This window comes from Anopheles moucheti, chromosome 3, assembly GCF_943734755.1.
Source record: "Anopheles moucheti chromosome 3, idAnoMoucSN_F20_07, whole genome shotgun sequence".
In the NCBI taxonomy this organism is placed as follows: Eukaryota; Metazoa; Arthropoda; class Insecta; order Diptera; family Culicidae; genus Anopheles; species Anopheles moucheti.
This window is the reverse complement of record NC_069141.1, coordinates 19,569,841-19,595,853: the sequence shown is the minus strand read 5'-3', so window position 1 is coordinate 19,595,853 and position 26,013 is coordinate 19,569,841. Positions and strand designations below refer to the sequence as shown.

Sequence of the window (26,013 nt, the reverse complement as noted above, 5' to 3'; positions counted from 1 at the left end):
TCAGTAAAAATGTCAGTGCGTCTGGTGATTCTGATTATTATACTGAGCAACAGCAAGACGTCTTAAAATATCTTTCTAGTTCATCCTACCGTGCAGTTGATAATTCGTAAATGTGTTTGGTGGGCTAACAGTGTTTCTGAATTGCTGCCAAGTGAATCGTGTTCTCAGCAGTATACATCTCGTCAGAAATTAACATGCCTTCATGCCAGCATCCTCTTAGTTATATGTGCTTAATTATGAGAGGCAGTGTTCATTTACCCCGTTCTAATGCAACCAAAACGGCTTCATCTAAATCCTTAATGGAGACGCCTGGTAGGTGGTAAAAATGACTCCACCTCCACGCCGGCCGCAATCAATATTGACCCAACGTATTGAACTGCCCGAACCGTACGCGTCCCACCGGCTTCGAGATTGAGCCACCAATCAGTGTGCTATGCGAACGAAGCTGCTAAGTTTACCCACGAAGTACCAGCCTCAAAGCGCCGGTGTATAAAGGACACGATGGCAAACCAAACCAATCAATCATTGAAAAGTAATAATCCTTCGTCAGTGCCTCCGCCACCACCTTCAACGACCACGTCCACGGCGGCCGCCACAACCATGACCAAAGATTCCCGCTCCCATCGATCGTCACTGTACGATCGATCGCATCCGGTTGCGTCACGGCCAGCATCATTGCCGACGGTCTCAGCGTACTCAGCCCCATTGCCGGGCACCGCCATGAGTTCGCGACCTTCGCGAAGTGTCACACGCCCGGTGGGTGTGGGATCGAACCCGTTCGCCTCCCAGACGGCGGGTATGCGCGTGTTCAAGAAGTGCAAAAGCGCCACGTTTCAGATCGATGGACACACCTACACCATAGGTAAGTATTGCTGGGTGTGCTCTTTCACCGAAAAAGGGTTCCGCCACTTTCGGAACGCGTTGCCCGGGAAGTGGATTGTAAGTTCCAGGGCAAGGGTAAAATTTTCACCGCACCGGCCAAAGTGCGTGTTGAAGAAAAACAGTGCCGTGCCGTGCCGTGCCGTGCGTCTCTTTCACTTTTGAGAAGGGTACGTCAGCGTATGGAAGGATAAGTTCCGGCCATGGATAAACTGCCAAGGCGTCATTAATCTTGCGGTGAAACAAATAGCTGTCACAGGGGGTGATATGATAACGAACAGATTTAGGATCGAAAATGCGCTGCCCGGTATCAGGCCCCCTTTCTCCCATTCACCACATAACCGTCACCGTCTAGAAAAGGTGAGAAGCGCTGAGGCTCAACGCCGGATAAGGGGGAAATATTTGACAAGTTTTATTCGAGCCCTCCCCTCCTGCTGTGACGCACCGATTGGGTGAGATAAAGTTTCGAAGCCAGCCTCAACCGGCAAATGGCGATGTCTAACAGACTTTCTGATGGGCTTTCGATGTTGTGACCGTGGGACGCGGTTACGCCTCGGTGTCCTGGTAATGGTTTCCCCAGGGAAATGAAGGTTGTTCGAAATGACAAATCTGGCTGTTGTCTATTCCCTCCTGGGGCTTTATTAATGACGCCAGAGGACCACAAAACACCTTCATCAAGGAGGAAGAATCTAATAATAAAATGATAATGTGCTTTGGTGCGATGCTGTTAGTGATAGTAGCTGCTTTCGGTCGATTGAGACAGCCGACGATTGGAGGAGTTTGAGATGTTTGAAATTTCCCATTGGAGAAGTGATGATGCTCCATAATTAATTTGAGTTGTATAATGTTTTTTTGTTCTTTTATTCCAAAATGACAAAAAATTGATTCAATTATACATGAGTATCTTCAATTTCCATGTATCAAACCTAATCTCACAGTGATTTGATTGTAAATAGCCTTAAAAAAGGAAAATGGAGCAACGTCCTAGTCGCTTTTTAACCGTGTGTAGAATCACCACTACTACCATCATACACGTGCACCCGAACACAGCTGGGCACATTGTCGACACACATCCATCAAATCGTTATCCGATTGTTATCACTCATTCCCGTTTTCTTGCCTCATCCAGTACTTCCACACCTCAGTCAACAAGTCCGCCGAATGCGGAAGGAAGCTGTTTAACGCTTCTCGGTGCTATCTCAGCCATGAAATACACCGATCGCACATGGTGTACGCAACATGGCGGACGGTCCGTGAGACAAACGACCGACAGACACTGTACAGTGCGAACACGCCTCAAGGATGCAGCCCTACACGGCTGAACAAATACACGCACACACACACCGTGAAAAGAAAAACATTGTCCGTTGGCTGTTTTGTTCCGCTTCCTTGAGGTTTTCCCGTATCTTTTTTTTTTCCTCGTTGGTCTGAATCGCTTGCCAACCGTATCGATCTTTTCTCTCGTTGTTTATCTATAACGCACGCTGGTCACGCGAGCTCGTGGGTCGAAGATAATTTGCTCAATCATCATCAGTTAAATTTGTTTGCCGTTCGTTTGTTTGGGTTTCCCATTTCGAACTGTTTGCAGTTGTATATTTGAAGCGGAATCCGTAACTGCTATGATTAAAGTGTTGATGTACTATTCTACTGCAAGGCTCTTGTTGGCTATCCTTTTACACTTATTAACTAATGCACTGAGATTCTCAGTAATCCCCAATCGTAATCATCAAATGTTTCACTGATATGACATAAAACTTCCTTGAAGATGAAGATGAAAGTTGCAAAAATAAACCAATCTCATCGCTTCAATCGCGCGTTGACGCTGTATGCTCACCGAAAGCTCCACTGCATCCACCGAGCTTCCGTGCCAGTTGATTTGGATTTTCAGATCCCACGGTCTACACATCATGCCACCGCTTTTCTTGTGATGCCGACATAAGCAAAAATGATTAGGATATTGATTTTCTTTCCGTTAACTCGACTTCCTGTGGTGTGTAACGCTAAGGCACTAGGGGAGACGTAGAAACAACGTTGAACTAAAGGCGCACCGATTTCATGCACATTGAAGCCGTCTGGTAAAAAAGGGAAGGAATGTACACCGAAAAGCGTACCGAGCGGAATAAAAACGACATTGTGTGTATGAAATGAAAAATGTGTCCACCACCCGCTGCGGTGGTAAGCAAATCTCATTTCGGTCTGACAGAAACTGACTTCTGTTAACGAGCAGCGAAGAATACGGGGTATTCAAAACAAAGTACTTTGGATAAATAGGCAGAAGGAATACAAGTACCTAGAAAGGCTCAAAGCAATTTTAAAGAAATGTAAGGCAAGGATATGCGTCTCAGTGCTAAATCAAACGAATCACTGAGCAAATGTGAAACGAAACGAGTCCCGTCAAACCGCATCCCATGCCGGATATTTAAAGGTTAAACTTTCTTCTGAGAATTCATTCATTTTTGTTCCTTCTTTCAATACCCTTCATTTTTGAACATATTCATTTAGCAGTTATACAGACAACACAAGTTTGATCAGAAGCAATTTAGGGCCCATATTTTATCCGAAATGCATCAAATTTCGCATACTTGCATTTAAGAACTTTAACCATATAAAAATAACTTACTCTATTTGATTATTGATTGATTGATAAAATGAAGCTCATTAGAATTTATTTGAACTTTTTTGACAGTTTTAGAAAATTGCGTTAATTGCAACTAAGGGGGGGTTCTACTGCAAGCATGCTCAAAATAATTGAATATTTCATTACTTATTTTTCTCGAAGGCATCAGGCACTAAGAAATCACTCAACAGATGCAATGTAAATCTGACAACCAGTGGACTAGATATTTTCATCAGGTCCCTTTGTACAAAAATTTTTATATCTTGTCAATGTTATACATTTTCTTAATTACTTTGTTAATTCAAGACAATATACTGAAAAATTCTACACTATCTCAGTAATCAATAAACATGTTAACTTCTACATGTTGACTTGTCAAGCATTTGATTATGGTTAGCTTTATACTGTTTGTGAAACGCCAGAGGGCTATGTAAACTCATTTTTATTTATGTTTGCCTAAAGTACAATTCTAAAAGTCATACTTCCATTTGAAAACAATTAAATATGATCGTAATCCCTTCAATATTCCTGACCCTAATCCCTGCTTAACTCCTCTCCATGCAATAATGTTGAAAGCTGTCCTTCCATTTAACAGACTCTCTATTCGCCGAATGGCTGTGGAGTTTATTTATTTTACGAATCACTTTTCAAGATCTACAAATATCATTCCTTCTTCACTTCACTGAACCGCCTCACCTCTGGCACCATGCTTGCTTGCTGGTGTCAAACATGGTGAAAAATCAAACCCCGTATAGGAAGACGCACGACACGCCAGGTACCTCGATGCCGGCCGATGCGACCCGGCCGTGGGAGGAATTCCGTTTCCCGTTACGGTTGACGCTAAATTTGTGTAAACAAACCTCTGCGAGGCGTGCGTTTTCGGGTGAACGGAATTCGACGGCATGCTGTCGCACGTTTACGCCCTAACCTCGCTGCCCAGGGTTTGCAACCGTGCTGTGTGTCTCGGTAGCTCGGATGGGATGCTGTACCCATGCGGGAAAATCTAATTTCACGTGCATGTTATTCAATTTCGTAGTGATTTTAATGAATGAAATTATAGATTACACGTACATGGGCACACGGTTGGTTGGGTCGAGCAGTGCCCACAAATCGCACACTCCGGACGTATGTCTCATGTACCGGGTTTGCATGGGTCCTTGGGTGCTCGGATGCGATGCTCATGTTGGCAGAGCGAACTCGGCGTTGGATGGTTTGAAGTACGTTTGTGTTAAATTTGTTGCGCTTGTAAATCACGACGATTTATTGCGATTTGCAGCAAATTATTTCACGAGATTGCGCACCATCTCGAGTTCTTCTACAGTAATTAACAAGTTAAGCTGGATGTAGCAGATTTGTATTAATCACGATCTTGTCTTAAAGAATGAAAAATAATGACAAAATACGGTTCATGGAGCCATGTAGTGTTCAATGGGATGTATTTTTATTAATTGTTCAAGGTTCTTTTGAAAATGACATTCAGCTTATATGTAATATTTTAAATTGTTATTCATTGTTATGATAATTTTGCTGACATTTCCTTTAAACCAAAAAACAAATGTCTTTCTTTTTGGACACCAAAGATGTTTTCAGCTTGTTTTGTTCATATCTTAGTCTAACTTTCCCCAACAGAAACTTTACCTGAATATTTAATTCCTGAATGTTAAGTTGCCAGTGCCCTGCAGCGGAACTTTCTACACATTTGGAGTGAAATACTGTATGCAAATCATGACTCTGTATTTTCGGTAAACTACGTACCTCAAGGGTTTCATCACTCTAGGGTGAGATCTAACCCAGCACCGTTCGATAACTACGACCAGCCAGGGATATCATGCCGCTTTTATCGTTTGTCTTTTCTCTCTCTCACTACCATCCGGGCTTCCTTTTGTGCCAAACCACAGCACCAGCGAGGGAAGAGAATTCTTTCAATTCTACCCTAGGGTGTCTGATGTGCTCAAAGTCATCCATTGTTGGGAACCTACGGACGAATAGAAGAACTTTTGTTTTATTTACAGCTTTGCTCTATATTAAACATTCCATAGTTTGCAATTTAGATGACACCGAGAAGTGGCACCGTTCTCCCAGTCGCTGCCACTGAAAGGATTACGCAGAACATGGAGCCCTCCTTGCAAACGCGTGGTCGCCGAGAGGTCACTTGCAGTTGGAAGATACTGCACGCTCGATTAGAGCACGATAGGATGACATGAATGTTGAATAATACGGTGTATGGGATGGAATGCTGTGCCCAGTGCACACAGTCAACCGGTTGTTGGTCGATAAATGTTCAAGGTTAATGGGGATAGGCAGTGGAGTCATTTTCGGTGTTTTAAAGTGACTAACATGGGCTTCAAATTTATGTGGGAAGTAATGGAGGATGATGTAATATTTTTTGTATAAAACTGAACAAAGCTAGTCAGGTTATGCAGGACATTCAAGAGTAATATTTAGGCACTTATTCCTATGAGTAACTTATTCCTAATGAATGTGAATGAGTGATTTGTCGTTGTATTATAGTATCTTATTGCTAACATTGTTCTATTCTTTTCTAATTGCAGGTAAGGCATCTCATTGATCAACTATCATATCATACATCGTACTTAGCCTATGGTATGTCTCAATTTATAAAATTTATAACAATTGGATAATATTGTTACAAGATTAATATTTAATATATGAAAAGGATATCTTACGCACTAATTTGCAAATTCGGAAACGCTCAAGCACACCGGAAACACTAACGGTTGGAAATCCTGCACTAAAGTTGCTAGTTGCTATTCCAGCTTTTCGTAGCTCCAGTCTATGACACTGATCCAAAAGAAATGACAAAAAGCTTCACCTCTACAGAATCGCAACAATCCGGATGTAAGGAGCGCATTCAGAACGGAAGGATAAAATTCACCGCTGAAGTATGTTCCCGACGAGGTTCATTATGTTGCGCCGTAGCGTCCTGCCGGAACAGGGCACAAGGGATGAAATGGAACGTGTCGCAACATGAACTGTACGTGACCGGTAGCATTGTCGCTAGCGTTGTGATAAATGCACCAGCTAGCGAGAAACTTATCATTATAACCACTCGCAAGTTTGCTGGCTTTAAAAACTTAAACATTCTCTTCCTTTTTTCCATCAGTGGGGACAATTTTAAAACGGTGCTTTTGTTTTCGTTTCTAAAGCCATCGGCCCCGGTGCGAACAGGGTGCGGGAAAAAGTGAAACTAAAAGAATGCAATCAAAAGTAGTAAAATTTCTATGACCTTTCATGGCCACGATGAAGCGAAAGTTTTCACATAATAAATTGCACTCAGCCAGAGAAGTGAAAGACTTTTACAACAAAGACACCATTTCTGGAGGGAGTTCTTTTTTTCTCACTTTTCTCACTTTCACTGTGCCATTGTGGAATCTTTCGAATAGTTCTTTTCTCGCCCAGCGTATGTTCCATAACTTTGCTTTCGAAAGGAAGTAATTTGTTATAAGAAACACATTTTTTGCTCACGGAATGCAGCTTTCTTTATTAACAGAAATATGAGCATTAAAATCTTGCTTCACAAGCAGGAAGTTGACGAGATATTACAATTTATAATAGAATCCTTTTTCGGCCGCACTGCTAATAAGCCCACTGTGTTGCATTCATTACAAATCCGAGTTACTTTCATCCAGCGCAAAAGCAGCCTGAACCATGATTAAATGATCGGTCACCAGCACCGGCAGCAATTAGAGCCAGACAATCCGTCAGTCACTCAGTCAGCAGTTCAGCGTCTGTGCAGTTGATCCACCATTAAACTTGGGTTTTCAAACGTTTTGTGACAAACTGTAATTGCTAGGATAAAGTCGGGTTCGAGCAAAAGGTACGTCGCAATCCTTGGATTCTCATGGCGGTCTTGTCTCCCCCCGATCACCGTGAAACGTGGTTGCTTCAAGCGCCCACCCATCCAGTGTAAATGGGGCTAGTGCCCATTGGCTTTTAGCATCTGGAACCATTCCGGAACCTAACGAGCCCTGTTGTAGCATCACTCTATACCGTACCGTAAATCCTGGCAGGGCAATTTTTCATTCCGCTTCATCTTGTGGGTTTCTCTCCTTTTCCCGGTCCTTACATTCAGGATGGAGCGCATAATCCTTAAGTGAAACATTTAATCCATATTACATTTATCCCAGGCACCCGTTTCGCCGTGTCATCTTCGCGTGTGAAATAGCACCCAACGGTTTGCGGTGAAACGAGTTGCAAAGCTCACAAACGACAGTGTGCGACGATGCAATTTAGTTTGCTGTTGGAATGGGTTTTTTTTCTCTCTCTTACGCTCCTTATGCGCCATCGAAAAGTAACCATACTTGAAGCTGAGTGAACCTCTGTTCCTAGCTACAATCGGGCGAATGCGACACAGGGCTACAAACTCACTAAGCCGTATCAGAAGCTTCAGGACACTTCTGTCAAGTGTGCGACCGTGGTCATTCCGACAAACAAGGTTACCGGTCCGTTGCTTTCCGAATCCATTTGTACCGAATGAGGTATGCTGGTAAATCACAGCCACATGTTTTAGTTTAAAATTTTTAAAGCATTCCATACATCCACCTACAAAGCAATTACTCATTGTTAGGGGATGTGAATCTATTGCGATAAAATATTTATATTGCCAGTCAATCAAATCACGATGTAAAAATGGCCACAATGGTTGGTGGTTGGAGCTAAAGATTTTGCATCCCATTGAACATTGAATGATGAAATCAATTCAACGAATAACAAATATTAGCCAAACGAAATGGTTTTCCTATTAAACCGCAAGATACATTTCGATTTCATTGAATTTCGAAGCATGAGCACCGTGTTACAGTGGAATTCCATGTACTCCTCGATATGATTGGCAACAATACTGAACGAAAGATTGTATTTTTTGGGAGCAGGTCACGTGGGATGTACGGTTCCGGTCCCAAAGCTTCCTCTTTATGAAAAATTTTACATGATCCTTCTAGTGAAATTTATTCCCACACAAAGGATATTTTCGTTTCGAACTAATAGGAAAAAATGATTTAATTTGTATGAAAATGAAGCATTCTATTACACGAACAAATGGAAGCGGTTCAGTTTGATATTTTTAATCAAAAAGTAAACATCAAATCATCAAATATTGTAAGGAAGCAGAGGCTGTTTTCGATTATTGATACTTCTTCGAACCGAATGTATTCTTAAAATCTCATTCGAACTCCTTTTTCACATGCCGGCGGCATTTCGTAGGAAATATTTCCTTACAATTTACATTTACTAGCCATGCCTTGCGTCGTACATCATTTAAATGTTCAAAACGTCCACGTCCAGTACTCGACACCATGTCCGTACGATTTGCTAGATAAAACTTTTGCAAAATTACAAACGTACGCAATTGAAAAGTCACATAAAAAGTTGCTCGTCATAAAGCCATGCCCGTAAACAACGGCACGACTCGTTCACGCCACAATCCATCTCCTGTGCGGTGCGTGGAAACGATAGCAATTATGCTGGCGGTGATCATTATGGAAAACTTTTCATCATTCCTAGAAAATGACCTTAGGGCATCCCTGGGACAATTATATCAACACTTCAGCGTACTCTACAAACGTGCATCGGGCGTACCGTGGCGGATGTGGAATTTCGGCCCATCAGCGATTTCCACTTGACGCAACCGAGCAAAAACCAGACCATAGGTAATCTGGTATTCCGTACCGTAAGGTGAACATTTTCTCGTGACAAAGATGCAGCATTGAAAGGGCGGTAAAATGAACATTGTCAACAGACTGATAAAATCAACGAAACTTTGGTTTGTGAGCGCTAATTACGTCGTTAAAGCGTACTTCCTGCCCTTACTTGCTGTGTTACGATTCAAGGTGAATGATAAATGATGTGTGAACTAATTGATTCTGCTCATCATTCTCTTGCAATTGATTCTGAGAATAAATAATAGTTAGAAACACAATAAACTAAACTCACTGAAACAAATTTCATGATTCCTGTAAGTTCTGGTAGGCTATTTATAAATGCACAATTGCCTGTAAACCATCACCGGCCATTTAATTAGAACTTTTTCCTTCCTTTATTCATCCTCTATTCACAATGGAAATCCAACCAAGGCAAGTTTATTTTAACAATAGCTTACTTGCCTGCACTTTTCTATCAGATTCTTTTCATAGACTTTTTCGCTGTACATTCTACTGGCCAAACAACAATCATCCCGGGGTTTGAAATGAATTGCCTGCCAACAACCTGTCCATCTGTATTACGAATTTAATTGAAATTCTCTACCGAGTCCGAACCGTCAATCATTGCGGCTAGAGCTATAATTTGAAAATGTTAAGCTTTTTTAATTAAATTTGATGCATTTTAAAAATAGTATGTTATGTTGCAAATATCCTGGATAGCAAATCACTATTACAATCACTCATCCGCTTCAGCAATTAAAAGCGATACTTAATGTGGAAAATAATTTTATGAGGATATTTCATGAACTATACATTGTTAACCAAACTATTTACTTATAAACAATACGTTATGTTTAATAAGTACATTCTTTAACAATTTCGGTGTAACATAATGTAAAGAACTTTTCCAAAACTTCCAATAGGTCAGCATCTCACGGTTGCTAACAGTTAATTGCAATAAATCTGTTCATTCGACCATTGCCTCGGCTCACAACACATGAAGAATCATTATGCACCATTTGCGGAAAACTAATTAGCCCATCTGTCACGTGGCCCGCCAGTTGGCTAGGTCAGACTCGCGTAGGTCAAACTGCCACCGGCACTCGGAGAGCCAAGATTTACGAGATTTTCCACCGATTTCGGTCCCCATGCCATGGTGATGGACAGCCGAACCGAAGAACGGAAGCAGCGCGAAACGACACCTGTTGCGCTTACGATTTTTCGCTTCATTATTTCCGTGATGATTACTGTCCAGAGAGTGAGAGTGAGAGAGTTGCTAGGGGGTCAAAGAGAGAGTGTATCATTCAAAGCTCGAGAGAAACGGGTTTGATGCGCTCTGGAGCTTTTCACAAAAAAAAACACAATAAAAGCTTTATAGCATCAGGATGAAGACAAAAAAAATAATACAAAAGAAAACAAACACACAACCAAAAAAGCTTTTCAACCCTATGTTAGAGCTTTCGATAAAAGCTCCAAAGCTGCCATAAAGCTTTTGTTTTTAGGGGATGATTTTAATACCATTTTCTCAACTCTCATAAATTTGATTACTTTTTTATTAAATATAGTAACCTTAAACTATTCAGTGCTTACCTCAGAGCTAACATGAAAAGCAACAAAAAATAGAATCATAAATCGTTTTGAGGGAACCATCAATGCCATAACTTTAACTCACCTCAGGCCTACCACGCCGCCGTTACTTGACTCGATGTAGAGGACTAAAAAGGGACCTTAAGGACTTTATCATCCAGCGCCTTTCTAATGATATAGCAATCCTTCTTGATTGCGGTGAAGTTAAATGCAAACCGTACAATGTACGAATTGCACTGCTACTCTCGAACGAGCAGCAACACGTATCATCACACAGTCCACTTAACTCATTCATTACTATCCGCGAACATGAAACAATTGCTTATTGTCCTTAATGCCATGTTAACGCAGCAAAAATAACAAACAGGAGCGAACGTCAATATCAATACAATCAATCAAATAAACACCACCAATTACACCGGTTCGAGTGCTTTCAGTCGTGTCATTTCTCGCGAAACATGCGTTGATTTCTCAAAAGCTGAGAGAAACAAAACCCAACAAAAAAAAAACTATCATCATCGGACATTGTGCAGCATAACTCACTGTTTTGGTAGCCCGTTTTTTTTTGCGAGTGACCTTAAACATTTATCATTTTTTTATGTTTATCTGCTTTGTTTTCGATTCATTTCGATATCGTTCGTTCGATCGTTCGTCTGCAAAACGGTGGCGGTCACACATTAAGCATTCCCGTGGAAAAAAGGTGCACTGCCAAGCCAAGTGAACGTTGTTTCGGCAGCGTTACTTTACCGTGGGCTTTAAACTGCACACAACCGCAGCGTTGTGCCGTCAGAATTGCTTGAAGGGAAATAAAATGGGCAAATATCGAAACTGCAACCGGCATTGCCCCAAACCGGTTTGGCAGTGCGAACTGCAGCGAGAAGGCAAATATTTCATCAATATTTATTTTCTCACCCTCCTCGACAAGCTTCGCCCTGTTTGCGTGTGCAAGAAGTAAACGCACCGGATCGAAAAAAAAACGCACAGATACAATCTTCGCACTGCAACCAAAATACAGCAACAAAACATTCAACACGGCATGGAACAAGCGGCGTGCCTTACTGCGTGCATGCTTGATTTACATGCGAACGTGCGTGCGTGCGACCCACCTTCCGAAAGCCAGACGATCTTCCTTGCTGGCCTGCTGCAGCATCCAAGGCACCAAGGCGTGTGTGAGTATGTGAAGTGAGCAAAAACTGAATCCACCGCGAAGAGAAAAAAAAACGAAACGAACCACCACCGGGCTGCAGCATGGACAGCATGGGCACAAGACACACACCGGGCAATGACATGCACGTTGGCGGGAGCGATGTTTTGCGTATCGCCGGACACTAATTGGCTTAATACCAGTCACTTTGGACTGATTACGACCGAACACGTGTAAGATGGTTAGCGGGAGAGATGTTTTAAGCAGATTATTTGAAAAGATAATCACACCATCGGACAGTAGCAGCAAACCAACAACAAAAAAAACAGCCACACACACAAAATGATGCGCTGTCGGCTGTTTAGCACTCATTATGTTGGGAGCGAACACATACACACACACAACGGGGTAGTAATTTGTTAGCAATTAAGTTCCCTTTTTTGTCGGTCGGTTGCTACCGATTGAAAGGATTAACATGAACATGCCTTACAGAAACACCTCAACACGGACGGGTTATCCATGTTCATGTAGAATTAAGTTTAATAGAAGGATTAAATTGTCTGCAGGTTTTTTTTTGGAGTTTCCTTTATTTACTTAATAGCTTTCATAGGCGTGGATAAAATTTCCCATGTGCAGCAGTACTTAAAGTTTTTTTTATGTTCTATTCAAATATAATTGCAGATGGATTTTTATGCTTTTTTGTCTGTGGTCTTGGCTATTCATTGTCATGACCTGTTTAGGACTGCAAATTATTGGATTATCTTATGTGAAACATTTAAACAATCACACTTCACTAATTATTTCCATGTACGATGAAGGCTAGGTTACTGCATATCATCATCACTCATTTAACGTGCTAATCATTGATTTGAGAGGTCACTTTTGAAAAATACTTTGTAATGACACAGCCGCTGGAGCTCATTCTTTTGGGATCTGCTGCTCTGGTACGAACGAACATGATAAAAATAGCCAACTTCATGCCTTGCTCCCGATGTACTTTAAGCACCTTTCTGCTGTCTTAATGCTGAAAATAGACTCCTATTTGTAGCTCTAGTTTGTTTAAAATTATGCTGTAGATAGTTTTCATAGTTGAAAGACCATATTGATAGTTTTTAAATTATATTAAAAGTTTATTTTATGTCTAAAAATTGTTAACGAAATCAACATATATTTCAAGTGCTCTTTTTGTCTTATAAAATATGTAACCTTCGTTTACTTTGAACACAATTACAACACACCAAAAACATTGACTAATCTAGCTCTAAAAAAATGCTCAAACTTGCTCTCCTTGGCTTAACAGCCTTGCACCTGTTAAAAAACAATACGCTCGACAATCGTTCCACAACCAAACCCTTTAATCCCTCCAAGCCTAACACACCGGATCAGAAGAACTAAAAACAAAACAAAAAAAACAGAAACAACAAACAACCCTTCCAAGGTCCACTTGACACTCGACGGCGAGTAGCCTCCGTTAGGTAGCCCAGGTGGTGACAGCATAAAAATGACAGGGTATTCATTGCACAGGAAAACCCCATCCGAATGGAACTTTGCGCTGACGTTTAATTGGTTTCAGACGCACTGTGTACGACGCGACCCGGTCGACCCTAGGCCAGGCGCTGAACACAATGTATCAACGGCCTGGCCCAGCAATCCGCTATCGAAACTAATCTGTCTATCGAGCGCTGTCAAAGAATGGCAAAAGGTGTGCGTAACGACACCGTGATTGTATCGGCACATGCGACACCCAGTCCGAACATCGATCGAAAGCTAATGAGTGATGCTGTCCGAGTAGGGTCAACGATCATATCGGAAAGGGACACACACTCTAGTGGGGCAGAAAATGGTGTTTGATAAAGTGTTTCTATTAATATCCAGCGGAAAGTGCGCTTTTCCAAGGATACATCTCGCATCGGAGTGTTGATTCGAGCGGACATTCTTCTTACAATCGGCATTCAATATATCCTCTGCTAGAGCAGTTTTTGAACCATAAATCACTAGCATTCTAATAGAGCTATGCTGCAAAAGAGCATCGAACTTTACATCACAGTTAATTTTAATCCCGTTTCAACTGGTGTCACTGTTCGAACCACGTTCATTACTCACACCCGGACCGGCGCCCTCCGATGCTGGTACTCCATTGTTCCATCAAACCCACGTCCATTAATCCGTTCGGTTAGCTGGTCGATTTGCAAAGTGCATCAAAGAGCAACCACATTTTCGCGTACATCGATCACCATAACCGGATCAAAAAGTCGCCTCGCCAACAATATGCCAGACTTAATTAATATGTGCTAATCTGCAAACGGACTCTGGCACACGTACCCTGCGGTGAGATTATGTGCACTCCCCGTCCGTCCGTACATGGCACGTCCCCAGGCCCGTACGGATGGTTTAAAAATGAAAAATTGATTCATTACCCGCACACGAGCGTCAAGCAAAACGGAACGAACAGCACCACTTACTACGGGACGGGGCGATCACCGAACGCGTTCGCCACGCGACATTATCTCTCCCAGCTGGTGCAGAACGTCACTGAATAAGGCTTGTGCTCACCTATGGAGCTGTCCACCGTATGGGGGCGACTACAAAAAAACCCGGCATCAGGCCGTACATTCGGGCCTTTTCTTTCGGGAGCCCCTTTCCGAAACGCTGTTTTGACTCGGAACTCGTCCTAATGGGCAAACGGTGCAACTAGTTGCCCGCACAAACATTAATGTGCGTGTTATGAGCCGCAACACAAGGCAAGGCGAGCAGAAAACTAAAACCTCCCCCCCTCGATCGCAGCATGCATTCCCGTCACGATGGCAACCCGAAAGTATCGCAAACCGGGTGCGGCTCCGGTTGCGTGAGGTTTGAAAGGAATGAAACTGTTGCAGTTAGTTGGGTACGGTTCCACATTACCCGGCCGCATAGCTGTATTCGGTGTGTCTTAATCTTGGAAACAATCACTGTCTCACCGATGCTGGGTGATGATGGTTTTTTTTTTGCCCCCATCTCAAAACCATTTCCTTGCGTTTCTTTGTCGGAGCGGCCTTAGAACCGCTACATTTTAATCTGCCGTGTCTAAAAAGGTAAACGATTCGTTCGTGTGATGTTGTGGTTTGTGGTTTACTGTGAGTACGATTGGATAAACTGTGCTCTGCCACTCCCCAGTATTTATTAGAGTAACACTTTTACAGTGTGTTGATAAAAGTAATAAATAACAAATTTTAAAACAAAAATAGTTAATCGAAACGTTTCTAATATTAGAAATAACATTTATAACAAAATAGAAAAAGTAATAAAGAAGACTAAAAATGTTCTTTAAAGCATTTTAGAATTCATAAAAAATATATAAATTTTAATAATCCCACGCGCGACATCAGTGCTAAACACATCAACAAAGATAGTAAACTAGCTATCAACACCGGACCATTTACTGAGAACCAATGTCCGTGCACTCGTGCGCCATTTAATAAATGTTAAATAATGACAAAAACTACAAATCAAAACACGAGAATGGAAATGGTACACAAAAGGTGTACATCGCTTCTGCTGCGTCACCACACCAGGTGACCCAGTGCGCGCACACCGCAACCCATCCGGTAACCGTTGCGTGCGTTTGCGCAAGTAAAAGAACCATGTTCGCGTGCGCCTTCACACTCTCTGGTGCTGGTGCGTGATTGAAATTGTGTATGCTGTTGTTATTTTGCTGTGTTTTTGTTTTCGCTCTTTCTGCTTTTTTTGTTTACGTTGCATCTCCCACATGAACCGGTGCGTGCCTCGGCCGAATAGTTTTCCGAAATGGCGATGGTGGGAAGCACTCGAACGGGCTCCGGTCGAGCAAAGCGCAAGTGTTTCTGCGCACGCGTAAGGTACGCCGGCGTCGCTTTACGCAGACGCCAAAGCCACAGTTGCCGAAGAACGGTATGCCCGGTACTTAACCTTACTGCCCGACAGTACCACCTAGTGTGTGCCTTTCAGTGAACACCGCCATAGCGATGGCAGTGCAGTGCGCCGGCTAAGCTTGCAGCATCCGATTTACACTTATTAACCCTTGATGGAGACGGTTTTTTTTTATAGCTTTACTCATCTTAGTTACCCCTGGCATATTATTCCCATTACTTGTTGGACTTTCGAGAGGAAATTAATGTAATTTCAGATAATTTTAAATAATAAACATAAATTCGAAACGTCACTTTATCGCATTCGCCAAACCAAGGGTTAACATATCAAAGATGATGAATTGATAGAGCTTCGGGGGGTTTGCACGACACCCTTTTGCTCCGACGGTCTAGGCAGACAATGGTAGACAGTGGAGCAACACAGGGCTGCATGGATGGGGGGGGGGGGGGGGGTTGATGTTGGCGGAGGCATTAAAAATGACAACAATACCAACAGCACCAACACTAGCAGCAGCAGCACCAGCGCAAAACATCATTAAACCGAAAAGCTTACGCCACCTCGTCTTTGCCACTTTAATAAGATCGTTTCGATCATCTCGTGTGTTCGGTCGTCCGTTCATGCCACTTCGTTTCGATCCACTCGATCGTGAACCTGATCGTGGCCGAGAGCAGCCCCCGTGTTGTGTTGTATGGAGATAAGTTCAGTTTCACTTTTTAACGCAACTCGTGCGCACTTTGGTACACGGTCCCGCGGTTTTTATATGTTGCACACTCCGGGCCGGGTTTGGTGCATCGGGATTTAGTGAAGTTAATTTGCAGCGCTTCGATACCGATATCGTTTGCAAACGTTCTACTTCGTGTGAGTCTGCTGTTTGCCCTTTTTCCATCTGTGTGCATTAGTGTTGTTTGGTGTGATGTATCTAAATAGTTTCGCTTTGTGCAGCGCAGTACAATTAGCAAGGCTTGCCAAACAAGTTCTCCCACGTCAAGGGCACATCGGGGCCCTCCCCAGTAATGTGCATGTTGTTTCGCATAAGACGAACAAAAAGAAAACCTGCTCAAAATTGTTCTTTCGACATTAAATAATTCTATCATCAACATTGTTGCCCTAGTGTACGCCCTGTTTTTGCATTAAAGCATCGTTATGTATCGTGAGGTGAATTTTCATAATGTGCTCTTACTGCTCGGCTTAAAAAAGTGTATCTAACGATGTTGTCCACATCATTTATTTAAGCGTTTTAACCTTTTAATAGTAGACAATTTTAATTCACTATTAAACAAAAAAATTGATTAGCTTGATTGTTGAATGCTTACTAAACAATCGACATCATACAGACCAAAACTATTAATATGATTACTAGCTAAAATGCTGGCTCTATAATTTTAGTGTGAAGCAGATGAAGTCGTGTGAATATTTTGTTTTCTTCCATTTTATTTATGTTTGTGAAATAATTCAATAGTTTGAGGCGGTTTTTCACTTTGCCATCGATGCACCAATGAACGATACTCGAATCATACACTTCACTCTCGAGTTAAATATTTTTTTTACCCTGCAAAGTCTTCTTAGTTAGTTATACTAGAAAAAAAAACTTAATTATCGTGATTTTCCGTTTGCCACGTTTGAATGTCACCAATCGCTCATTTGTTTGAAGTTCGATGCAACCATTATTAAGCTCCCTTTTCTGCATCTAAATACATTCCCAACGCGTACACAATTCAACCGTTCCGTATCTAACAACCAAACCAAAAGACCAGGCCAGGAAGGGAACCGAAAGGCATTTTAATGATGTGCCACAGTAAGTGTACGAAAAAACGTCGCCTGCACTTCGCCTGAAACCGGCCCATACCACATTCGGTGACTTCTTAATTATTTATTTCACCAAACCGCTCGGCCCGGCGCGCGGCATGCATACTGCACAACCGCCAAGCATTGGCCGCAGCTCAAACGCGCCCGATAATGTGATGCCCGGGCCGAATTCCCCTTCATCGAACGACGTCGCGTACCGCATAAACAGATACCTGAATTCATTGAATACGGCCAGCGCTGGACTGGGCGGTGGTGAAACGCGAGCGACGCAAAATCAAATAATTAGTTTCTGTCCGATCGGTACGAAGCGGCACGCTCGAGTCAGCCAAGGACTACTGACCCCATGCGACATGCCAGAAAAATTGGTCAAGTCAGCGAAACATACCCAAACGAAAGCATTCGGCAAAACGGGTGCTGCTCGACGCAGTGCGGTCCGCTACCAATTGGTTGGCCGATCGGTGTGAAAATTCGTTTAGCAATCTCGCTGCCGGGTGAAAACCTTTTGCATCGTGTGCGCGTTTTCGCTGTAATAAACTTGTTAAAAATGCTGCTCCCTCCCCAAACAAACTCGATTATTCTTCGGGACTAATTGAATCCCTCGAGACGGCGTACTCCGTTCTGTCTTCTACGCACACAACGAAATGCGAAATCGTTGTGGACTATCGTCGGCTTTCCTTGTGAAGTAATTTGTTGCACGATGGACCGTGCGAAAGGCGAACGAAATTGTGTTGAAAAATGTGCGGAAAAGTACGGCAATGTGGAAGCCTTTACCATCGGAACGTAAAGAATATTTCCAGAAACTGTGTCGTTCTTAGGGACGTTGGTCGTCGCACTTGAGGAAGAAAATCAGAAATGTATTCAAACAAAGAAAGAATTGTTAACCACCGAAGAATAATATACTTTTAATTTACTATCTGCGACGGTTAGAGTCTTCAACATAACTACACGCGTTCACTTTTTTGCAGCAGACAAAGTTGAAGAAATATTTCGGAATAAAAACTTTTGCAAAAATTAATAACTCAAAGTACCTTAAAACTATCAATATTATTAAACGAACTTTACCTTGGCAGCTGCGCAAGTTTGTCAAATAGCGTTGAAAACCTGTTAAAAGAATCTATCAAAATGTGTCATATATACGCGAGTGTGAATTTGTAGAAACCATGGAAATTCATATTGTTTTACTTCGACTAACAATATGAATTTCCTATTTCCTACGAGTTACTATTCATAACAACTTCGAAAGTCAATATAATTTCTTATTTAGCTTACATAAAAAAAATAAATCACCGTATAGTTATGGCACGCACTGTACAAGAAATACACATTTTGTTTCTTATTTTCGTTGTAGCTCGTTATAGCTAATAATAGTTAATAATATTAACAATGGAAAGGAAAACAAAATGCTCATGAATCTACAGACAAATAATTGCTTCCAGGTTGGCATGGTTGATATTATTTAATCGATAAATTTCAATTGAAAGCTATCAATCAATTTTATTAATCATTCCTTCCCATAATTATGGAAAACGATTTATGTGTAATCACATAGAAAAACATTCCTCAATAAACTTCGATTCCGAAGCAATCGATTTTACAACTCCTTCTTTATGCTGCACCGCCAATGTCAAGGATGCTCAAGAAATCCAAATAGCAAAATCAAATTGAAAAAGTCAACTACAATAAACTTACTTACTCGCATCAGCCCTTAGACGGTAACGGTGCGATACGAATGGTTCATAAGTTTGCGGTGATGATTTCATTATTTCCGCTGCAATCGCTTCTTCACACACAGCACAACGCGCTGTGAAAGGACAAAGGATCGGGAATTGCATTCAAGACAGTAAAGGTATAGAACGAAGAAAAACCAAAATAGTACGCAAAGGAAGATCGCAGTGATTTCAGTGTATCGTGTGGACGAAAATATAAGTACACAGCGAACGAGAACGTGTGCCTGCTACTCGGCTCGAAAATGCCCAAGCGAGTGAAACAGTGTCGCAGCAAGGACATTGTAATTACCGGCGACAAAAACGAAACCAACGTCACGGACAGCAGCAACGGCAAAGGCAATGGTTGCATAAGCGCTGTCAAAAGCAGCAGCATCAGCGATACTCCAGCCACCACGCGCAAAGGAACTGGTGCCAAAGGAACGCACACCGGTACCGTTGCCGGCAGTGTGCCACGCTGCTGCGATGCACCTCTATGCAACAATAGCAGGAAGTGCATCGTGCGTCAGAAATCACAAAAAATTGTTCTGGCACCGTCGAGCGGGGAAGATCACATTTATCACATTTACGGTAGGTGTGACGGTGTGCGGTCGCCCATTCGGGAGTGTTTTATTGTAGACAGGAAGGAAGTACAGTCAGTACAAAATGCTCCATCACACTGTAAACACCCAAAGCAACCAAAAAGTTGGGATAGTGATTGTAATTGCTTTAGCTTTAGATATATTCATGGGTACAGTGCTTTAGTTTCATTAAATTACGGATGGAAAGGATGGAAAAAAACAAAAGCTACAATCCGTTCATGTTGTTCATACGAGCGTTATGGAAATTTTCTGAAAGATTTTAATGACATTTACTAAAAATATTCATCCCCTTGGTTTTGCTTTCCATCGTGAGTGCACAGTGAACAGCAATGCAATCGCTCGTCTTTCCCATGTACCGTAAATTCAATGTTCCCTCATGTTTATCATTACCCATTTGCCTCAAATTGATTTGCGCAAGGGTGAAATTGAATAATTGCACTTGCACCGCGCAACATTATGTCATCAATAAAAGCATTTCCCCTTTTTTTACTTTGTGTGGTTGTGAAAATATTTATTGCGAACGGCGCAGAGATTTATCGACGGTAAACTTTGAGTGGGCCGTTGTAAAAGAAGAATAACGGTTGATAGTAACAAAAAATTAAAATTATTTTTGTTTTTTTACATTTTTGGTTAGCTGTTTCTTGAGGATTAACACAGAAGTAGCATGAATTTTGATAATGTTTGTTTAAATGCAAATTTTTTATTAACCTAATGTTGATTAATAATAATTTAAGGGAAGATTGTTAACATAAAATTGTCCTAGGTTCAGAAAATAAAAGAATTATTCGTTCTTCGATCAAATTTCAACCGAATATTGGAGCACTTCATCATGGGACGTTTTCAGCCAATGATATTCAATTCAATACAAGAAAAAAAACTTAATACATATGGAGTTTTGGCTTGGGTTAAAGTTTATTGCTCTTCATGCTATTGTACACACTTACCATGTTAATTAACGATACAATTCATATTTTATTTATATTTGTTAATTTATTGTAACAACAACTAATCATTCTCAACATTCTTTTCATTCCGTTCCAGGTAAGTGGAAAAGATCGCTTAAACTACTATTCGTACGGGTAAGAAAACCGGAACGCCTAGCTCGGATGATATACTAAACTAATTAAAAGATGTTTATTTATTCATTGTTCCGACGCATAAATAATGTAAATCTTACTGCGCTGGGTTCCATCATGGATCTTTGCGGAGGGAAAAAAATTATGAAACCCTTCACACATTCTTCGCTACATCGATAATGTTGCGCTGGGTAAAATCCCTTATCGATTTTCTACCATCATCATTTATTTTTAACCACCGAGTTCAATAATCTGCCCTCGTCTTCGATTAATTGCGCCAACCGCCCGGTTATCGGACACAACTCTTGCGCTTTAAAGTCGTGCAGTGTCGTGCGCGGAGCATAGCGGAAGCCAATGGGACGGATTGAAGCTTTAAAAGCACCCACCAAGTAAACTTTGCGCTGGATAAAGTTGCCCTTAATTATTCGTATACTGCACAAGAAAAACTACTCCTTCGCTTCGGGTGTACAAACAAAAACCAACGATTTTCCACCAACCCGGCTTCCGTCCGACTTTTCCACCCACCACAACCGTGTCCCCCCAGTTTGGCCAAACTATCAAAGTGATGCAAAGCGGAAAAAGAACAAACATATTAACCATCCGGGAACGGGAAACCCGAGGCACGCTTCCTTCCACGCAGCGCGGGTCCAGTTCCGATCGATTTCCCTAGCAGTGCTGGTTGGTAGTGCTGGTTGCTGAAGCAGGACAAGGGTATGTTGCGAAAACATATGATTTGCGCCGACTGTTGTGCGCCAGAGCGGGATCAATCTGGCTGGCCCGGGCCCGGTTAAAAATGCTGCTGGAAATACACGATTTGCGCCAGAAAATGGGAAACAACAACCTGCTGCATGCTCGGGGAAAAATCCGAACGAAATGGGTTCATTTCGAATGAACAGTTTGCACAGTGTGCGAGAGAACATTATGCTACGCTCTCGGGCAGTGCAGCATAAAAGTTCATGCACTTATGGAGGTTAAACATGATTTTTAAATTCTGTCAAAATTCAGCTGCTTACCTCTTAAAATTAGTATCTTCATTAAGAGTCTGATAAAATCATAAAATGACGGACACAAATTAAAAGACTTTCGGAAAACCAGAAATTCATTTTTCATCAGAGAATTCACTTCTCTTCGATCAAGCCATCGTCACATCCTCCGGGAACTCATTTATCTATTGTTCCCTGTCTAACGTAGGTCTACAGCCTTTCAGCTTCACTGGCGCATAAAACAACCCATGGCCTGCCACAATCTCCAGCTTCACCACGAGAGCTATCGCCTTCTCGGCGACCTTGTTCGTTTCTTTTATGTATCTTTTGCTGCTCCTGCATCTCCTGGCCATACTTCGATCTCCGTGCGCTTATTACTCGATGATGCCGTGCCGTCGTCGTAACTCAAGCGCATGTTACAGTTATGTCATGTCGGCGAACGTTCGCTTTCCCGGTTCCAATCAACAACAAAACCATCAGCAACATTGGCTGCAGTGGTAGCAGCAGCAGCAGCATGCAAAATCGAACGATACGGAGACTGAAGTTGAGATTAAAGGGAAGAAAAAGAAAGAAAGAAATTGAGACAGGTTTGGGTGAAGATATAAAACGAACGGAGGTGAAAAAAAAGCAACACAAACTAAAGCATGAAATCTATGCTAAAGCAAGGCGCGAACATGGCAGGTTGTACTGGTTGGAGCTTAATCCACCTAGGAGGGGTGTTCCCATAACTCGTTCGCTTCTAACAGGTGGGCTGATAATTGTTTGGCCTAACACATTTATCGTGCTAGAAGATTTTTATCCATATCATATTTCGTTTGTAGCAACCTTCAAACGAATTCTGTCCAAATTTGACAGCACTCGGGCCACAACCTAATGAGCTAGAGCATTTTGTGTGACGCAACTTTTGTGTTTTGAGTAATCATGGAAAAGAAGGAATTTCGCGTGATGATAAAATATTAGTTTTTGAAGGGGAAACATATAGTTAAAGCCAAAAATTGGCTTGATGAAGAGTCTTTGGACACTGCTCTACCAAAATTAACCATCAGATATTGGTATGCTAAATTTAAAAGTGGTAAAATGAGCACTGAAGATGGTGAACACAGTGGACGCCCAAAAGAGGTGGTTACTGACGAGAACATTAAAAAAATCCACAAAATTAATAAAAGCAACCGTAGTGTGAAGCTGATCGAGATAGCTGACACCCTAAAGATGTCTAAGGAACGTGTTGGACATATCGTTCACGAGTATTTGGATATGCGATAGCTCTGTGCAAAATGGCTGCCGCGCGAGCTCATATTTGAACAAAAACAAGAACAAGTTGATGATTCGGAGCTGTGTTTGGAGCTGTTTAAGCGAAATAAATCCGAGTTTTTGCGTCAATATGTTACTGTGGAAGAGTGTTGGCTTCTCCACTTCACTCCAAAGTCCAAAAGACAGTCTGGACTGGACGCAATGAATTTGCTTCAAAACGGGGGAAAACGCAACAATCAGTTGGCAAGGTTATGGCCTCAGTTTTTTAAGGTTTCGCAAGGAATAATCTTCATCGACTATCTTGAGAAAGGAAAGACAATTAATTGCGACTACTATATCAAGTTATTGGAGCGTTTCGAGGACGAAATCACCAAAAAACGCCCACATTTGAAGAAAAAAAATTTGCTTCACCAAGACAACGCACCGTGCCACAAATCAGTGAAAACATTGGCAAAAATTCATGAATTAGACTACGAAATGCTTTGCCACCCACCGTATTTCGTAGATCTGGCTCCCAGTGACTAACTCCATTTCTCAGATACCAAAAAGATGTCTTCTGAGAAGAAATTTTCGTGGGATAAAGAGGTGATCGCCGAAACAAAGACGTTTTTTGAGGCAAAGGACAAATACTACTACAAAAAGGGTATCGAAAAATTTAAAGACCGCTAAAATCGGTGTATCGCCCTTGAAGGGACGTATGTCGAATACAAAAAAATAATTTGGCCAAAATAAAGTGTTTTACTGTCATAGGCCAAACAATTATCAGCCCACCTGTTATTCAAACCTTTCTTAAAAACTTCTTCATTACCGCAGAGAATTCCTGAACCGATTTGATACATCGAAATTAGTACCCCTCATCAAACCAACAAATCTCCAGTCCATCGTGCGAACGTAAAACGTAAAACGAAGTGGTTATTTCCGGAGTCAATTAGATGGCGCCCTCTGGCAACAACGTGCGCCCATGTATGGAACTCCAAAGTCCGACTCCGTTATGCATTTATTGCTTTTTGAACACTCACTGTTAATTAAGCCACCAGTGTAAATCGATGGTAGCTGTCTGCCAGCATCAATTGTGTTATTTATGGGGGGCTTATTAATTTGTAACACAAATTTGCCTAAAATGGTTCAATACGTCGTGTTTTATTTTTGTGCAACTGTCATTTAACGTGACGTTATGTTTTTAAGTAAAGGTGTGCGATACGTCAACCAGCTGTATCGTGAGTAGCACCTTCTTGTGAAAGATGGGAGATAAGTTTTAACAGCAGGAAATGGAAACACAATTCTCGTAGAATTCAGTTTCACTCTTTGGTATGAATGTATCTCTGCTGATTTCATTTCACTAGGTCAACATTCGGCCTTATAGTCGTTGCCGTCCGATTTTGCTTCTAAGTCATGTCCATAGGTACCAATTTTTGTGTCTACGCTATCAATTTGTATTTACAATGAAAGCAAAAACTAATGCCGTAGAAATAAAAATTCATGACCTAATGGCAAAACCATTTATCGTTTTACAGTTCAACAATTCGTAAACCTTCTGAGTAATGCAAAGTTTACTCAATATTTTAAATCAAACATCACATATCAGCACGGGGAAAGAAATACACAACGCATGTTTGTGTTTTAAAACAAATGTTGACCTTCACTCTCTCTCTGTGCATCCCATAGTGGGGAGCTCACCGAAGGGTGCAGTAGCTCATTTCACCCCAGCAAATCATTTCGAATGCCACGCTCGCACACTCATCCATCCGCGGGCTCATACCGCCGGTGTTCATTTTCCGCACGAAAGGCGGAGATCCAAGCTTGGCCGAGAAAGAGATGCTGTTCTCTTTTGAATTGGAACCGCGCTTGTGCGTGCGTGAACCCTCCAAGAGAGAGAACTGTTTCACAGCGGTTTGGCCCCAGCGGCGTACAATACACGGGAGGAATACAAAAAAAAACGCGTGGCCCTAACGAGGACGTCTCGCGACACAAACCAACTCGCAAAAGAAACAGTTTGTTTCAAGAAAGCATCGCGTTCGCGTGCACCCATCGCGGCGTCTGAACCGATAACGGCAACGGGGTTTTTCGCGCGTCGCATTTCACACGGTCGCAAATTTGTCGGGACGAAGTACATACAGAGCGTATGAGTAAAGTACGTTTCGTTGGCTAGAAGAGCCCATTTCAAGCTCACAGCTTCATAGAGCACCACTAAACGGCCACGCGAAGCAAAGGATCGGTCGTTCGCAAGGACAATTTCGGGAACGCGCGCGCGGGTTGCATTAAATCGGCGGGTTTTATTTCTCATTTCCGTGACCTTCGCAACGATCGATTACGCGTTTAATCGTGGCAGGCATCCTATTTTTTTTCGCGTACAAAGCGGCATAAAAGCACCATCCCGGGGAAAATGATTAAAACTAGTACCGTGATGCACAGCCCGAATTGTGCTTCTCGCGGGCACTTATCGGGATTGAAACCGCACAGTTAAATGAGAGCATAACATACATAACCCAACGAAGAAAAAAAACCGAGGAGCACAAAAAAAACCAATCCAAACTACCAATCACAACCGGAAACATTAAATTCAGATTCGGTTACGGTTACGAATCGTCCATTCGGTACTTCGGTGGACCGGTTTTATTTTTTTTGCTGTGCGAGATAAAATTACATCCCAACGGAATCGCCCCACCCCGTTGGTGATTGGAATCGGTCCGGGTCCGCGTTTCAGTGCGTACAAATCGGAGCAGAAAAGTAAATAAATAATCGCATTAAATACTGCCCTTTTAAATCAATCCAAACCAACCGGTGCACCTCATCGGTGAAGGCAAATAGTTCAAATAGTTA

The 26,013-nt window shown here is 42.0% G+C and overlaps 1 protein-coding gene across 1 annotated transcript in view; it reads left to right on the top strand.

The window, feature by feature from the left end:
- The first annotated feature begins 501 nt into the window (after positions 1 to 501).
- LOC128300609 (dual specificity calcium/calmodulin-dependent 3',5'-cyclic nucleotide phosphodiesterase 1) overlaps positions 502 to 26,013 on the top strand; it is a 124,735-nt gene continuing 99,223 nt past the window's right edge. Inside the window, exon 1 of the mRNA XM_053036735.1 lies at positions 502 to 862. Within this exon, the coding sequence (XP_052892695.1) occupies positions 502 to 862 (361 nt within the window). The remainder of the gene's footprint in view (positions 863 to 26,013) is intronic.